The sequence below is a fragment of the Girardinichthys multiradiatus genome, chromosome 24 (assembly GCF_021462225.1).
Source record: "Girardinichthys multiradiatus isolate DD_20200921_A chromosome 24, DD_fGirMul_XY1, whole genome shotgun sequence".
Taxonomy (NCBI): domain Eukaryota; kingdom Metazoa; phylum Chordata; class Actinopteri; order Cyprinodontiformes; family Goodeidae; genus Girardinichthys; species Girardinichthys multiradiatus.
This window is the reverse complement of record NC_061816.1, coordinates 11,003,264-11,016,425: the sequence shown is the minus strand read 5'-3', so window position 1 is coordinate 11,016,425 and position 13,162 is coordinate 11,003,264. Positions and strand designations below refer to the sequence as shown.

The following is a 13,162-nucleotide window of genomic DNA, read 5'->3' as shown; positions in this document are numbered from 1 at the left end:
TTTCCTGTCCACTAAATGTTAGATTTATTCTTTTGTCCATCCATCCATCCGTCCTTGCCCATTTTTCCATCAATCTGTTCCTCCACCCATTGCCTGTCTGTCCATCCATCTAGTTGTCCATTCATCCACCTGTTTCATCCTGCTGCTGCCTGTCTTTCCATATATACATAGATGGAATGGCTGCACAATATTTGGAAAGTATAAAATTAAGATATTGTTGAATATATAATGACGATATCGATTGCAATTAACCAACATTTTCTTCAGTCTTCTATCGTAACGATGCCCCCCTTGCGCTTTCGGCCAACTTCATCCTCTTGGTCACTATGATCTACATCAGATGAGGGCATACAATTCAAAGAAGGTTCATGTGAATGGCCAAATATATTATTGGCAAGCAGAGGCTGAAGGCATGAAACCTGAATTATAACTCTCCAAATATTGCTTCCAAGTAATCCTCTGCGAGTTCAACGTTGCATACACTGAGACTGCAATGACACTAGCAATCTGATATATTGTGCAGTGCTTGTATGTATGCTTAGCAAGTAAGAAGTCTGAAAATTTGGATCTTGAAAAGTATGAAGCGTTGACTTAGTAAAAATATGTATGTAGCTTGTATTAAGAAATAAAAACATGCTGCAAACATGCGTGACGTTTCTAATGACTGAAGCATTAAGTAAGCATGCATCAGTACCGGGGGTGGTAGATGTCACCAGACTTGAGGTTAATCCTCTTTGACCCCTCTGCAGCTGTATGGAGGATTTCTACAAACAGCAAGACATTCTTCAGCAATTTGTGGCTGAAAGATGGAAGAACTTTGAAACCCCTGTAAATAGGCAAGTAGTGATCTATAAACTGTCAATAAGCAGTCCAAGTAATAGAACATTGATAGTTTTTTTATTTTTTTATTTATAGAAGGATATAATAGATAACAGGACAAGCTTTGTTATATTTTATTATGCAAAGACTACTTTGAAAAATGATGTAATGAGTTAATCTTTATCGATTCATTTCACTCTCCAATGGGTTTGGCATAAATGACTTGTGTTGCAAAACAGTGGTTAAGATGCCATTGTTGAACACAGCAGCAGTGCTCATCTTGCCTGCTTGCCTAATTAATATGTGCTGAATAGAGCTCTCTTGTAAAGATCCTGGCAGTCTGGCTGCTGATTGGTTAAGGAGGCTTTAGGTCACAATGCGGGGGTGTTGAATTCCTCGCTTACGCTACTACCGAGACTTGGATCATGTGTTGGGTCCACTTCACTCTCTCTGTTATCCATTTGCATAATTAGTATGCAGGATTGTATCTGATCAAATTTTTTTTCTTGTGACTCGTGAAACATTGCAAGCAAAAGCTGCGCATATTAGACACTCCTCATTTTCACCGTGGCCAGTGTGTATCTCTTTTGTTCTCATCTCCCCCACGGTGACCTTTCTCCCTAATTGGTGTCACAAGACCTAGCATGTTCCCTGATTGGTCACACTGTCCGAAGAAAGCATTCTGTGTGTACATCCTGCGGTCTGAGTGTAGCTCGTTGGGCCGTCTCATTACTCAAGTGATCCTACGTTGAGATCACGAGAAGTGGTGGGAGAGGAGATGCTGTCCTGTCCCGAGAGAAATCTCTTCTATCATGCGGTCAAACAAAAATGGATATTGTGGGATTACTAAAATTTTTGGTAAAATCTGTTACCTACAGAATCCGGAATAGTATGGAATTTGATTTCAGTATCACCCCACCAACCATTCATTAGTCCATCCGTCCATCTAAAAATGTATCAATCATCCAACCATTGGTTTGTCCGTCTATTCATTCATCAGTACACCATCTGTCTGTCCAACCATCTCCATGCATCTGTCTATCAGTCTACTTATTTATCCGTCCATCCATCCACCCATCCATTTTCTTCCTGCATGTTTTTTTCCTGGTTCCTTTTCAAAGTCTAGCTACTGTAGAAATTCATGTTGAATCTTTGTATTTATATTTTATTAAATGGCTGCCAGATGACTAACAACTCTGATGTTTTTAGTTTGGCGAAGTGTATACACTTTACGTTTAAATTGTGTAGGAAACCTGTGTTTCTCCTATTATTATTCAAGGCACCGACCCCCCTCCAGTTTGATTTTTCCATCTAATTTACCTGGCGCTTGTAAAAAAAAAATAAAAGCTTTTTCACCTCTGGTTTACAATTTACATCGTTTTTTTTTTTTTTTTCTTCCATTGGTTGCTTTGTTGACACCCTGTGATTGTTGTTAACATGGTGTAGATTCATGTGGCTAGAGGACAAAACCTCTAATCCTTCTCAGCTGTAAGCTGCTGCACTGCAATCAATCGATCACTCAGATCAATTGCCCTCATATTTGCATTATTTTCCAGCTTTCCATATGTCTGTTTGCTCTTTATATCAGCGCGTTCTCCTGCTCTCATGGCAGTGTTATCCTTCCCCTCTCTGACTCCTCATCTCTGGCTTTGTGTCTTCAGGGAGGTGGTCTGTGAGAACTGGGTCAGTGTGATGTATGAAGCAGCAGAGAAAATAATGGCGGCGCAACAAGCACGGACCCTTGCGTTGTGTGCTGCTGCCTGCTGTGGACTAATGATTTTTCTCCTCCAGGTTTATCTGATGCATGTTGGAAAAGCTGCAGGCTGAGGTGTGAATGTGGGTGGAGGGTCTGGAAATAGATTTGTAAACTTCCCAAAGGCAGATGGATGCTGCGAGTTGTATCCCACCGACTTGCTCTCACAGTTCAAATGTCACCTTAGATGTTCACTTGACCCCACCATATACACACCAACCCTTTCAGAAGTGACCTTTTGGAAAAACATGCCGTGGCATCCAACAGTTCTCTCCTCTCTCTGTGACAGATAATGTGAAATCAGTCAAGTTTGTTTTTCAGCTACTTGAAGCCTTGTAGCAGAAATAATTAGACCATGCCTGCATGAAAACAGATTATCATGATTCATTCTGCATTAAATTGCATGGTTAAAATATCCACTTAAACATAAATTTGTTATTTCCCAGAACATGTTTTTAAAACATTTTTTTATACTTCTACCTTACTATTTTGCCACTATTACTCTTATGTTGAAACAATGTTTGGGCACTGTTAGGGCACTTTAAGTGTGTTTTCTTGAATTAGAGCTTTCCATGCTTATAAAATAAAGCCATTCATGTCAACAGCTTTATTTAACAGCAGCCTTCTTATCGCTTTCCTAGCGTTGAGTGAGATTTCTCCCCAACGTTAACGACTGAGCTCTCATAGAGGACTATATTTTGGTTTATGGTAGATTTACTTTCTTTCTTTTTAGCTAAAATCTCTGGCTCTTCAGAGACTTAGTCATTCAGTGGTTTAATGCTGTGCTGGAGAGAGGCCAGCAGCACATCTGGCCATGGTTAAGAGGAGCTATGATTGAGGCAGTAGAGATGGAGGCCAGGGAGGGCTGAGTGATAACTTAGTGCCTCAGATAACCCTCTCCGCAGCCACGCCTAGCTGGCTGTTTCAAGAGGCCCTTCAGGGTCTAGCAGCAGGGCTCTGAGAAATCTGTGACGTTTCTAAGGATTAATACATTACTGTGAAAAAGCATTTGCTTTTTTCACAATTAAATGTGTCAGATTATCAGCAAATATTAATATCAAAGACACCGAGAATACTTAAAACACAAATAAGTACATTCAAAAACGGTTTTCAAGTGATAATTGTATATATCCTAAACAACCAAAAATCTATTCAGATATTTGATTGATTAAACATAGTTTTTGGAAGGTTGAGTTCAATTTCACTAGCCACACCGGGGGCTGATTAATGCCGGTGCTGTATAATCAAAATCGTCATGTAAATAGAACCTGTCTGACAACATGTAGTAGGTTAAAAGTTTAAATAGTAACACATCATACTTGGAAGAACAGGTGAGAAACAAAGTCATTGACGTCTATCAGTCTGGAAAGGGTCACAAGTCCATTTCTTTGGCTTTAGGACTCCAGTGAACCACAGAGAGAGCCTTTATCCCCAAATGGTGAAAGCACGTGACAATGGTGAACCTTCCCAGGACCTGGACGACTTGCTCTCGAGCAGAAAATCCTGATGGGAACATCTGGTGATCACTTAAGCTCAGGACTAGTTGGGTTGTGGAACATGACCGTGATATTGAAACACATCAAGTCCATCTATGGCCAAAGAAAGGAAGGTGACTTACTCAAAGTTTTTGCTTAAATCTAATGTAGATGTGGTAGCATGACCTAAAATGGCTGTTCTTGCCCAAAACCCCTGCCGTGTGACTAAATTAAAACAATTCAGCAAAGAAAAGTGGGCCAAAGTTCCTCTGCAGAGATTTAAAACACTCATTACTAGTTTCTGCAACAGACTGATGAAATTTATTTAAGTCTAGGTTTGTTTGGAAAGCTTTTTAAATGGAGCAATTTAAATCTACTTCGGTTATCTTTTTCTGATATTAAAATTAGTTTTATCTGAAACATTGCAGTGCGACTAGAAGCAAAAACACGAAGAAATCTGTAAGGAGGCATTTTTCGGTGTAACAACAATAGCACCAACAGGAAACAATTTGAAATGATTGTCCATTTAAATCACAATTTTTGAGGGCAGGTGGAAGTAGTATAATCATCCTCAAGTTCTCTAATATGCTTGAAATCTAGTCTACACCAATGAGAAAACCAACAACCAGATGCAAAACTTAATTTTGAGCGAGTATACTATTTTTTTTTTTCTCTCAACATTTCTTCTTTCCATTATGGCCTTATTTGCTCCACATCTTTGTGCCATATATAATAAGTCACATGCAAATACTGTTAGACACCCAAGGCAGTTTTATTTAACAGCCTTCATACCCAAAGTAAGCCAAAAATAAAAGAGGCACATTAATGATAAGTACATTTAAAGGGTAATAATGAAAAATAAGCATCCAATGAAAATATTCCTCAAAAAGCAAATTTAAAACAAAAAAACAGGTAAAACATGATAAAAATTAATTGATTAAAATCTTTCATCTTTATGGCAAAGTTGCATCAAGCATCGATGTTTTCATTCTTAATTTAAAGCAGGAGTACCCATCTCAAGTCTTCAAGGACTATTACCCTGCAACTATCGTATGCATCCCCTCTCCTTCGATTTTCGTCACGAGTTCAAGAGGGATAATGAGAATCAACAGTTCACCAAAGTCTCCTGCTAATTCCCTTGATTTTATCCCAAACAGCAGTCTGCTTTTACTGATGAAAGGCCATGAAAATCAAGTTCAGAGAAACTTGGCACCAAAAGTACTTTAAGAAACTTGGCACCAAAAGTACTTTGTTCAGTATATTCCCACAGATTACCATTGGATCATCACGTAGCCGGCAGCTGTGTCTTATTGCTTGTGTACTCACTCTCCCAAATCAGTTGATGGTTTCACAATAAAGCATGTTTAGCGTTTGATCGACACATCACTTAAGCCGGTCGGAGTTTCAGCTTGATGGTAGGCGAGAGGTTTTTGGTGACCACCTCAACTGACTGGACAGCCAGTTTTAGATACATTTTTAGTGCTACTTTGACCAAATATGGACTGGAACTAGACTGACGTTCACGCAGAGGTTCCTATTTAAAAAATAAAACGTTGTCATAAGAATATTATAAACCTCAGTTGCTTAATTGGTTGGTTGCAACACGGGAGATGACACACTGATCTAACATGATGTTTGGCATGAAATTAGTCAGCTTTGTCGACTCATTTGGTGACTAACGTTAGAAAACAGGTTGGAGTTGTGTGACACTTAGGGCTTTCTTGACCTCCTTGTAGACCTTGTATGTTGATTTCTTTACCATTCAGTCAGAATCTATTTGTACGATGAGTAGTAGATGGATGTGGTGAGAATAATTCAACTGATTCTGACAGAACCAGTTTAAAAAGATGACCCGATTAAGAGGATTGTTTCCCCGACACCAATCAGAGTAGTTAAGCGAGAAGCATTTGCCAATACCGAGCTCCTTCATTAAAATCGATGTCATTAATAGGCAACAAAATAACACCTGGTTTTATCAGCTTTACATGTTCTGCATTAGGATTGTGATTCTGTCTAGACTAGCTCCCTCACTAATTTTAGTGCACTGCTCTCATCAGTTTTTCTTGACAGCAGTGCATACGTTGGCTTTAGAGAAAGCGGCTTTATTGACATGAAAATGGGTAATCTGAAATGGGCATGGCTGACTCAATACATACAGATAAAGTCTACAATAAACTCACATCTTGCTTCTGCTGACAATGTTCTCATGCAGCACAGTTAGAGCAAAGCTATGAACATGTTTGCTCTTTGTTTTGATGTGATTTGTTAATAGTTTGTACACCGCTTGCTGGAAAAGTTGTCCTCCTGCTTCATAACTTTAGCAGTTTGCTTTGCTTGTCATAAAATTCAGTGACTAGCATTTCAGCTGCTTTCTGCTCCACACTAAACTCTGTGTGAACTCAGTGAAGAGCAGCTCATATGACAGACTGTAAGCTGCCGCACCCCATAGTCTTTTTCTAACTTTGAGCTTCATTGTGTTGAAAGAAAAACACCCAAGGTTGTTTGGAACCCAGAGTGATTAGATAAACAAAATACTGTGTATAAACTTTAATAAGATTTCCAACCGTTGCACTAAAAAAAGGCTGTAAATTAAAAGAATTAGCTGCACAAAACATACAGCTTGCAGGAGGTATAAGGTAAAGGTAAATCTATAAGTCATATCTTTCAAATTTGGTGTGGCTATTTTACAGGTTGAGTTTTTATAAGTTTGTTTATATTTTATTTAATCTAATTATCTCCCTAAACAACCTCAATTCATTTGTGCCAATTTATTGTTGATTACTTGTGGCTTTAACTCCAATGTAGCCACATGTTTTAGTTTATTACAAGGACAATAAATAAATGAGAGATGGAAAGCGTTTTATTTTGACATTGAACATGACTGTAAGCCGTCATTCGTTGCACTAATGAAGTGTAGCCACACAGTTGCTTTGTGGCATCAGAGCAATAACCTTGAGGCTCGGATAACCGTCCCAGACGCTAGAAAACATTTGGAAACATTATGTGACTGTAAATACTTCAGGCTCACAGAGACGAGATTGTTGGGAGGGAAAGGCTGTTGTACATCCTGACATCCATTCCAGGGCACAGATTTTAGTTATTAGGGGTGAGCCGACTTTAACAGACATTTCTGCTAGGCTGTTATAGGTTTGCACAGCTCCTTTTGAAGTGATCTAAAATTATTATTAAAGCTTTAGTCTTTTAAATAAGCTGCAGATGATCCTTTTCAACTGTATATGCTTAGACCTAGACTAGAAGATGTAAAATGGCAGACAAGTGTTGCAGGATGCTATCAAACGCTCCAGATCTGAGGCAGTCTGGTGGTCAGTGGTGGCTGTGTGTTGAGATTTATTTCTGGTTTTTAGGCCTTGCAGCCAAATCCCAGATGCTGACCAAATCCTTGCGTAAACAGCTGATATTTGATATATATATTCATGATTGATTACCTATAGAATATGTATTTAATACAGAGATAAAAGTATTACATCTATTGTTATTAGGAAATAGTTTTTATATTTAGAAATAATGTTTTCAAATGAAAAGAAATTTGCCTTGCACCTATTTTTCAATGGCTGTCAACAAGGCGTGTTTGCAGCCACGTAATGGGTTCACACTACCCCACTACAACTAGATTGAGACAAATCATCCAAACATGTTTAACTGTGACTGAGGCCGGGCCAGGCTCATTCACTTCAAACACTTGCTGACTCAAGTCTTTACCCCCAACCCCAACAGAGTTTTGTGCCGACTTTTGGCAACTAGCGCAGACTGATGCAGACTTCTCGACTGGAAATTGTGGGGAAAGTCGGCCCTTGCATCAACTTCTACTCGCCAGGCGGATCTGATAGACTTAGAGCATGCTTGCATTGCACGGTATGATAAATGACGTATAAAGATGATTACACTGTTTTTGAAATCGTCTGAAGACGAAAAGAAATTGAAAACAAACAACCTGACCAAATTTTGACCTTTGCTTCAACACAGCCACTCTTAAACAAAAATAAAATAAAATAAATCCAAGGACCTAGAGGGATAAATCTTTCATTTATTGCAAATCTCTGCCTTTGACTACATGTTGTCTTTTTATTGACAGCTGCAGTGCAGATGAGGCATCGGCATCAGGCTGACTGCTTTGTGTTTTTACGACCAATGACCCCAGGAAACTAGATTGGATGTGACTTAGCAGTACACAGGGAGCTAACTACTGTAAAGCATCCCTCTCGTCCCTTCTTGTGGCCCAGTGAACGGTGAGGAGGCCCCTAAGCCTGCGTAGCATTTATTGTCCTAATCCATACAGTTTCAATTGACTACTGGCTAGGATGACATTGATGGTGTTACCAGGGCTGGTGCTGCTCTCTTCCCATATGTATTTGCGTGTGTCCGACAGTGATGCAGTATCGCTCCAATGTTGTCTCAGAGATGGAGGGGAATACCGATGTGGCCAGCTCTCAAAAATGTCCCATGTTTTATCTCCTCACAGGGTTTGGGAAAGGAGGGGGGAAATTTAAAGAGGCCTCTATTTCTGTCCTTTTGTTTATGTAAGGAGTGACAGTGGGGTGTTGGGAGAGCTAAGAAGTCTGGGAATGTTGGATTCATGCACTCATATCTAGAGACTGGATTTCAGTAAGCTTCGCCATATAAAACTTTAGGTAAATGTAGCGCCTATATACATCAACATCATGTACATTTTACCATAATCTCATAAATCTTTGAAAACATTTTTTAAAAACAAACACAATAAATTTAAATGAAGATCAAATTGCCATAGTAGTGTATTGAAATAATGTGGTGTTTTTATTCAGTGTAAAAGGCAGATGAAGGTTTTGAATAAAAAAAAAAAAAATAATTAAAACATTCCCTCCAAAACAAACAACCTGACCAAATTTTGACCTTTGCTTCAACACAGCCACTCTTAAACTAAAATAAAATAAAATAAATCCAAGGACCATATACTGCAAAGCTCTTTTATTATTTAGCAGGTTTATTCTACCTGCTACCGAACAGGAATCTCACTGTTGTTGTGGTTCTCTACAGGGACGACATGTCAAGACTGGACAGCTGGCTGCCATCAAAGTCATGGACGTCACAGAGGTAAGGCTCAACAGGACCTTGATGTTACAAGAACGGGACTAAGCAAGAGCGTTTAAAATATTTTAACTTTCCTCCCTGCTGTAAACAGTTATTCATTATATATATGAGATGTAGTAAAACAGGTAATTTTATCACAAAGATGAAATGATTTAAAGAGTTGACAGTTTAAGTTGTTTTTAGCATTTTTCTTTATGCATTAGGGCGATTAACATGGTTAGTGTTACTGCCTGTAAACAGCAGTCACTCAGTGTATTCCCTGCAGATTGGGGATCCTTCCCAACGTTTGTAAACCCAGCATATTTCATCACGGACAATAGCCGACATATTGGAATAAAAAAACAGACAATTTCCATGTTCTCCTTCCTAGTACCTGCAGAGATTTCACTGTTTAAAAGCAGCAGCTTGAATGAAATAGAAAGTTATTTTCTTTTGAATAGCTTTGTTTAGACCTTTTTTGCTTCCTCAGAATTGATGTTTAAACTTCTTAACGACACTGAAACACGCTAGCTTTGAGTAACCAATCTCTCTCAGTAACCACTTCCACACCGCAGGTTGTGGTTTTATGGCCAGTCTTGAGATCCAGTTGAGCTGAATATCATCTGAATGTGGTGCCTGTGCAGTCTCTTTATGTATCCATTGTTCTCTCTTTTGGCCTGTTTGTTTTTAAAAGCAAAAGCCACGTAGAGAATATGTAATTAGCAGTGCCTTGTACCCAGCTTTGGATCATTAGAAATGATGCAACGCTGATTTTTATCACCATGTTGAAGTATGTGAAAGGTTGCGTTAGTCTCTCTGATATAATTAATCATTTTGAAGAAAGAGACTCAGTATAAACCGTTGTATAAATCAGTTTAGAAATCGAAGCTTGCTTTGAATAATTTTAAATGAAATGTTAGATGGGAGGATTTATCTTGATGTCCCCCACCCTGACGTGGTCAGCAGTAAGCAAGGAGCCCTGACTTGCCAGTTGCCACGCCTTGCTTGAGTCTGCAGAGCGTTGAATCAGAAACCCGCTTGACTGATAAACGTATCCTGTGAACGGAAATGTTACCCAGCCGTTACCTGGACTGTCTGACAAAACTGTAGGTGCGCCTTTCACAGTGTGTCGTAACCTAAGGTCAACAGTGCTTCTTTTGAAGGAAGTTTATTCATCACATAAAGCAAGTCCCTGATGATGTTGTCCCAAAAGAAATGAATGCATTACAACTCTTAACACCAGCTGATACCAGTTGTGAGTTTAGAACAAGTACGAACTGGTAAATGTTCCCAGAAAGTTAATCATAAAAATGACATGCATCAAATTGTGTTGCTTACCAGGGCATAATTTATTGACTTGTCATGTTTTGACATGATGAAACTACCTTTTAGACCTCACACTGTGTTTTTATCATATTCCATGTTTATATCTAAACAACACTCAATATATATTAGTTTTAATCCTCAGTTCACATTTGGACATAAAGTTCCTCAGCCAGATGCAACACTGAAGACGAACCTGAATTAGTTACTGTTGCTCTCGTGATCTAATTGTTGATGCTTTTCAGTTTGTCCATCTTGAACGTTTTTCTGTTTTTAGCTATAGAAATCATCCACATGCACATAAGTGGGGTCGTTCTGTGGTCAGACTGACCCACATTCTCGTCCCTGCTCCACATTCTTAAATGCAGACACTTCTTGTCCCATTGCCAAACAGCCCAGAAGCTAAAACTAGATAGCTCTCCCTCTCTAAGACTCATTTCTATATAGATGCAGATTTCTATAAACTACTGGGCATGGATTGGTATGAGATTCCCACAGTATGTTAACATTGAGAAAAATGTACGCGTGTTTATTATTTACACAACTGAATTAAAGCAAGCCTATAAATCATTATCTAATTGCTTTCATGTAAAGCACAAAAGCAATAATAGTTCCTACTCCTGCGTCTGTAATATAGAGGTACCGTGTAGCCGTGAATTACAGAAGTTTTCAATGATCATCTAATTGAATGAGGATCACCAGTATATATAATATATTGATTATACTAATTGTGATGTAACCACATGCCAATACTTTGTCTGAGTTTGTCCTAGACAGATTTAATTCTAATGTTAGCATGAAGGAAATAAATCACTAAAACAGACTGTTTAAAAGCCAGTGAAGTTGTAGGCTTTTCTAGATATGTTTCTCTTAGAATGGCTTTAAGTGTCTGAGCTGGTACCAGATAAGTGCTATCTGACAACGTTTGTTCTAGACTCTTTATATTGTTCCTCCTTAATATCCTCCTTTGACCACAGCCTCTCAGTCCTTATCTTTTTCTCCGCGGCACACACTGCCATATGAGTTTCTTTCTTCCCCCTCGCCATGTGACTTGTGGCAGCGGGGCTTTCACAGCCGGGAGTGTGATAATTCAACAGCTGCACGGCAGCACAGAGCAGGGCTTGGATGGGGAGGGTCTGGGATGTGCGCTCGCTCAACAGAAACGCTTACGTCAACTCGGACGAGTCATGAAGCAGCAGTATGGCTGCCTGCATAGATGACCGTCTGCCATTTTGCTGCAGTCGACACAGACTTGCAATAATAGTGTAGGATTTGCTTCGATTTTTTGTTTTGTTTCGGTTCTGTTCGGTCTAGTGTTTCCTTTTATAAAAAGCCACACCCTCCACTTTCCATTGTATTTACCAACCCATCCCTGCCGTTGCTTTGTACTTTTTAAGAGAGGTATTGCCTGCATACAGCAAAGCACTCACAGGCTGCTCTCTGCATGTGTTCAATTAGTGTGTCACTGGTAATCAGTGTAAAGTTGCTGTTGGGAGTTTGCACTGCAGCTAGTTGTGACCTTTTTTGTGAGGAGTTGATAGTGGACGTTATTAGTACGAAAGGTAATTTCCCGCAGAGATTAAATGGAGACTTGGTGCTCGTGGTTTTAGCTTTAAAACCAAACAAATTTCGCCGCTGCATTCTTCGTATGGTGCATCATTCTTCTTCTTTGTTCCATTTCCTGCTGATTTATTACTCCCCCTTCTAGTAATCATGTGCCCATCATGGTGTTTTTAGGTAAATCTGCACATTTAGTTTGAGCTCTGTACCGTTCTGATTGGGATATTAGCTGAAAAGTATTGTAAATGTTTCACAGATCTAACCATCAATCTGTTTAACTTGCAACATGAGTCACTGATGCGTCATTAATCCCCCAACAAAGGAATCATTTGCCTCATGACAAAACGTCTGCGTTGTTTCAGAGCAATGCAGTCCTAGACACATAAAACAACAAAAAAAACCTCATCCAGGGCAGGAAGCTGTAAAGTTTCACCTTGGGGTTTTCACATTGCTTGATATTTGCTACGATAAGGCTTCCTATGACTCTGGAAAAGTATAGAATAGATTTGAGTTTTTTCCAGGTCTTGATTAATAAGGAAATTGGTGAAAAGGGTCTTTGAAAAAATATTTGTATTTTCAGACTATTATCAATTTCACTGTCTAAGATTTGTTCCTTTCTTTACTTCCTTTCTTCCTTCTCCCCCCTTCTGTCATCTCGCTCTCTAACTTGTTCTTTTTGTTGTTCCTTGTTTCCTTTCCTTCCGTCCTTTCTGGTGTCCTTTCTTGCCTTGCTTCTGTACTTTATATCCGTCTCTTTCTTCTTTTTGTCCTTCCGTTGTTCATCACGGGTGTTATTCCTTCATTTAGTTTCATTTGTTTATCCTTGTTTTCCTGGTCTTTTCCTTTCTTTCTTCCCTTCTTGTGTCATTACCTCTTTCCTCCTGTTTTCATTCGTACTTCCTTCCTTCCTTCCTGCCATCCATCCATCCATCCATCCATCCATCCATCCATCCTTCCTTCTTTCCAGTTTGTGTTTTTTTTCCCCAGGGTCCACATTTAGAGCCCTGCCCTCTGTAGCAATATTCACCCTAAATTCATGGATAACTATTGTTGAGTTTGGAGAAGTGGGGTATTTTTGTATGAAAAAAGTGGAGGATCCCTGTATGATAAAATGTTCTCTTTTCACCAGAGAAGACTGCGTCCTGTTGAGTGATTATAAACAACA

General features: G+C 39.2%; 1 protein-coding gene across 7 annotated transcripts in view; it reads left to right on the top strand.

Annotated features, from left to right (window-relative positions):
* The window catches only part of LOC124861334 (mitogen-activated protein kinase kinase kinase kinase 4-like), a 47,030-nt gene that overhangs the window by 7,049 nt on the left and 26,819 nt on the right, over positions 1-13,162 (top strand). For all 7 annotated transcript variants that reach the window (XM_047354945.1, XM_047354951.1, XM_047354946.1 and 4 more), the window contains exon 3: positions 9,082-9,138. In XM_047354945.1, the coding sequence (XP_047210901.1) occupies positions 9,082-9,138 (57 nt within the window). The remainder of the gene's footprint in view (positions 1-9,081; positions 9,139-13,162) is intronic.